The following is a 5,000-nucleotide window of genomic DNA, read 5'->3' as shown; positions in this document are numbered from 1 at the left end:
ACGGGGACGTAAACACACCAGCATCGGTTGTCAAGTGATATAGGGGAGACAAACACAGACACACAAACATATACACACACACACATATATATATGTACACACACATATATACGACAGGCTTCTTTTAGTTTCCATCTACCAAATCCACTCACAAGGCTTTGGCCAGCCCGAGGCTATAGTAAAAAACACTTGCCCAAGGTGCCACACGGTGGGACTGAACCCAGAACCATGTGGTAAGTAAGCAAGCTACTTATCACACAGCCACTCCTACGCCTATATGAGAAGTGAAGACTGATATCCTTCAAAAGGATATCAAACATCCAACTCTGCCGGTACAGTCCAAGAAAAGGATATATATAAAAAATATAGATTCAGTAATTGCAAAAACAGTAAATGAAATATAAGGAAAAGAAAAAAGTTGTAAGTGTAGACGAATTTTAATTCATAATCCAAGTTGGTACAGAATCAATATACATTCTACAAATTGGTTTGGAGTCTAATTAATTCCAAAGACAAAAATGATAAACTATTCATGAAATACAAATTAGATTCTTCTTCAGGAATTACATATTGGTATGAATAATTATGACCAACAAAAATATACAAAGAGATTTTCGTTTTGCCTTTGTAGAATTGTACATTAGTTCTGTACTAACCTGGATTACGAATTAAAGTTCGTCTACACCTCCAGTTTTTCCTTTCCTTATCTTTCATTTATTTATACATACATATATATATATATATATATATATCGCCATGATAGATCGTTAGCCACTACACACATTTTTTTCTCACCTTGTTTTTTCTTGTCCCTTTCTGTAGAAGAGCGTAGGCTCGAAACGTAAAAGACTTTTTCTATTCCTGAGCGTTATACTAATACATCTGTTTGTTTTGTACACCTCCTGTCTTCATATTTTGTTTTTTTCGTAAACTATCCCTATATGTTTATATATGTATATATATATTCTCTTTCCCTTTTTCTCTTTTTACTTGTTTCAGTCCTTTTGACTGCGGCCGTGCTGGAGCATCGCCTTTAATCGAGCAACTCGACCCCGGGACTTATTCTTTGTAAGCCCAGTACTTATTCTATCGGTCTCTTTTGCCAAACTGCTAAGTGACAGGGACATAAACACACAAGCATCGGTTGTCAAGCAATGCAAGGGGGACAAACACAGACACACAAACATACACACACATACATATATATATACATATATACATATATACGACGGGCTTCTTTCAGTTTCTGTCTACCAAATCCACTCACAAGGCTTTGGTCGGCCCGAGGCTATAGTAGAAGACACTTGCCCAAGGTGCCACACAGTGGGACTGAACCCAGAACCATGTGGTTGGTAAACAAGCTACTTACCACACAGCCACTCCTGCACCTATATATATATGTGACAGGCTTCTTTTAGTTTCCACCTACCAAATCTACTTACAAGGATTTGGTTGGACTGAGGCTATAGCAGAAAATACTTGCCCAAGGTGCCGTGCAGTAGTAACACTGAGCCTGGAACCATGTGGTTGCGAAGCAAGCTTCTTACCACATAATCATGCCTGAACCTATATATATGTGTGTGTGTGTGTGTGTGGAGGCGCAATGGCCCAGCGGGTAGGGTAGCGGACTTGCAGTTGGAGGATCGCGGATTTGAATCCCAGACCGGGTATTATGTGTGTTTATTGAGCAAAAACACCTTAAAGCTCCACGAGGCTCCGGCAGTGGGTGGTGACAACCCCTGTTGTACTCTTTCACCCCAAATTTCTCTCACTCTCTCTTCCTGTTTCTTGAGCAATGCTGCGATGGACTGGCGTCCCGTCCAGCTGCGGGGAAACACATATGCCACAGAAACCAGGAAATGGGCCCATGAGCCTGGCTAGGCTTGAAAAGGGCAACATTTATCGTTGTTATATATATATATATATATATATATATACATACACACACACATATATATCAATATATAAATATAGCTATAGATATGTGCATTTATATACACAATCATACACACACAGATATATATATAGAGAGAGAGAGAGATAGAGAGAGAGAGAGAGAAGAGAGAGAGAGTGAGAGAGCGAGAGAGCAATAAGAAAATGGAGGGGATCTAGAGGTGGTATTCATCAACTTTTAGACATTATATTATGTCTATTTATAATATATTATATATATATATATATATTATATATATATTATATATATATATATATATACATACACATACATACACACACAGATACACAAGTATATATTATATATTTATATACACACTTATAGATACATGTATATGTTTTTTTGTGCTTGTGTGTGAGTATATATAGGCATATATAAATATATATATGCATATATATATACATATACACATATATATATATATATATATATTATATAATACAAATAAGAAAATGGAGAAACAAATTTGTTGGTTCATCAACTTACGGATATAATAATGTTAGATTATTTATTCATTTTACAAATCAGAACGTATATTGGATAAATGATATCCCATAGTGGGTCACACCCATAACCTATCTTACTTTGTGCTATATATATATATAATAATATATAATATATATATATATTATATATATATATATATATAATATATATATATAACAAATAAGAAAATGGAGAAACACATTAGTTGGTTTATCAACTTTAGGATTAGAATGTTGACTTCTAATATCTGAAGTTGATAAACCAACTAATGTGTTTCTCCATTTTTTTTTGTAATATAAATTAATGGTAAAATATTTCTTTACCTTCACCCATTTAATACAATAAGTAAGTTTATTGCATTGCAATTAAAAACACTTGTGTGTTAATAATTTGGGTATTATACCAACAGTATATTGGATAAGTATTATCCCTTAGTGGGTTGGACCCACAACCCCTATCTTACTTGGTGTTATATATATATATATAAAGTTAATCCAAACATGAAAACACGAAGAGAAAACACAACAATGTGAGGACGCACAACAAATATAGTATTATTGGATGCTCAGGAAGGAAGGGAAGAAGGAGGGTTTTACATTTCGAGTGGAGCTCTTCATCAGAAACACAGGAAAAGGAAAGATCCAGAGAAGGGAAGACGGAGGAAAAAAATTGCCAACGGTACACACGCGGTCACAAAATGTAGAGATATATATACATATTTAATGGAGGTTTGATGTAGAAAGAAAAAGAGTGATAGATGTAATGTGAACTTACCTGCTAATGATTGTAACAATCCACAGATCCGGGCGATTTTCTGTTCAAGAGCAAAGGGCACGATCAGAGCAAGCAAGGTGAGGATTGAACTCGTGACTGTCAAGAAACAACCTGATCCATACAGCACTGCAGCAACCTGCCAGGAAAGGGTAGGTAACTTACCCAGTAACATTGCGCCACCGTAGTTATGACACACTGGCATGGAGTGAACGGAGTGGGCTACAAGTGCCACAGGATGTCCAGGAGTAACAGAAATCCCAGGAGTAACAGAAGTCCCAGGAGTAACAGAAGTCCCAGGATAAGCAAAGGATTTGGAGACAGTAGGTGACGAAGGGGTTCCAGGTGAAGCAGAGGTCACAGGGATAGTAAGGGTCCTGGGAACAGTAGAAGACACATGGAGTCCAGGAGAGGCACATTGTGGAATTTGCTGCAGATCATCTGAGTTTGCCGTTTGATCTAAATGACAGTAGGCCAACATTCCGAACGAGTGTGTAAAATCAGGGTTTAGGAACCAGAATGGCTGGAAAAGACTGGATGTACAGATGGTGGCCACCACCACAGACAATATTGACCAGAGCCAAGTGATTGGCGAGACCATGTGGAAACAACGTTTTAGGTAGTGTTTGAGATACATTTTCACTTGTCGGTCATAAATAGGGTCTCTAGTTTTATCAGTGAAATTGTATGAAATTCTATGTGTGTGTATGTATGTGTGAATGTATCTGTGTGTTTACATATTTATAAGTATATATATATGTGTGTGTGTATGTGTATATATATATATATATATATATATATATATATATATATATATATATATATATATATATATATATATATATATATATAACTGTCAGATGAGCGGGAATGTGACACTAAGTAGCAGTTTTTTGTGATATTTTTGTGATATTTTTGTGAAGTTTTTGCAGTTTTAATATCAATGAAGCATATTACTCCACCTCTGGCGTTCGAGTACTATTTTTCCCCACATGGTTTCACATTTATGTGCTTACTTTGGTATATATATATATATGGGAGAATTATATATATATAATAATAATAATAATGATAATATAATAATAATAATAATAATAATAATAATAATAATAATAATAATAATAATAAAATTAGGGAGTATTAATTATATGCTGTTTATTATTATGTACTTTATTGTGATCTAGATAAATGTTTTATCATATATTTTGTTTTTTCTATATGGTATGATTTACGTCTATCATTGTTTGAATTACATAATAGTGGTTTTTCTCTAATTATATATCTATATATATATATATATAACTCCAAGAAAGTTGGAGGTTGGGAATCCAACCCTGCTGGTATCCTTATATGTTACTATATTTTATATCTTATATGTAAAGCATAATATGTTATATGTATGTATATTATTGTAATTATCAGTTCAGTTAAGTTTAGTAAATAAATAAATAAGTTAACATAATATAATGTCTAAAGTTGATGAACCATCTATTGATCTCCTCCATTTTCCTATTGCTTATATATATATATATATATATATATATATATATATATATATATATAGTATTATAGTGTTTTTTGTATCGTCTTCTAAATGTTTTGCGTTCTTGTCCCAGTTTATATTTTTTTACACACCACATATATATATATAATATATATATATAATATATATATATATCTAAGCGTATGTATATGTATGTATATGTTATATATATATATGTGTGTGGTGAGTATGTATATATATATATGAAATTGTAAGGTGTTACTTTGGCTCACAACTATGCATCCA

At 33.6% G+C, this 5,000-nt stretch overlaps 1 protein-coding gene across 1 annotated transcript in view; it reads right to left on the bottom strand.

Moving 5' to 3' along the window:
• Positions 1–3,833, bottom strand: part of LOC118768104 (LHFPL tetraspan subfamily member 2 protein-like) — a 19,363-nt gene extending 15,530 nt beyond the window's left edge. The window contains exon 1 of the mRNA XM_036513934.1: positions 3,215–3,833. Coding sequence (XP_036369827.1) covers positions 3,215–3,812 — 598 coding nt within the window. The 5' untranslated portion in view covers positions 3,813–3,833. The remainder of the gene's footprint in view (positions 1–3,214) is intronic.
• Positions 3,834–5,000: the final 1,167 nt, after the last annotated feature.

This window comes from Octopus sinensis, linkage group LG27, assembly GCF_006345805.1.
Source record: "Octopus sinensis linkage group LG27, ASM634580v1, whole genome shotgun sequence".
NCBI classification, from domain to species: domain Eukaryota; kingdom Metazoa; phylum Mollusca; class Cephalopoda; order Octopoda; family Octopodidae; genus Octopus; species Octopus sinensis.
The sequence above is the reverse complement of the archived record's forward strand: the minus strand, read 5'-3'. Positions and strand labels throughout refer to the sequence as shown.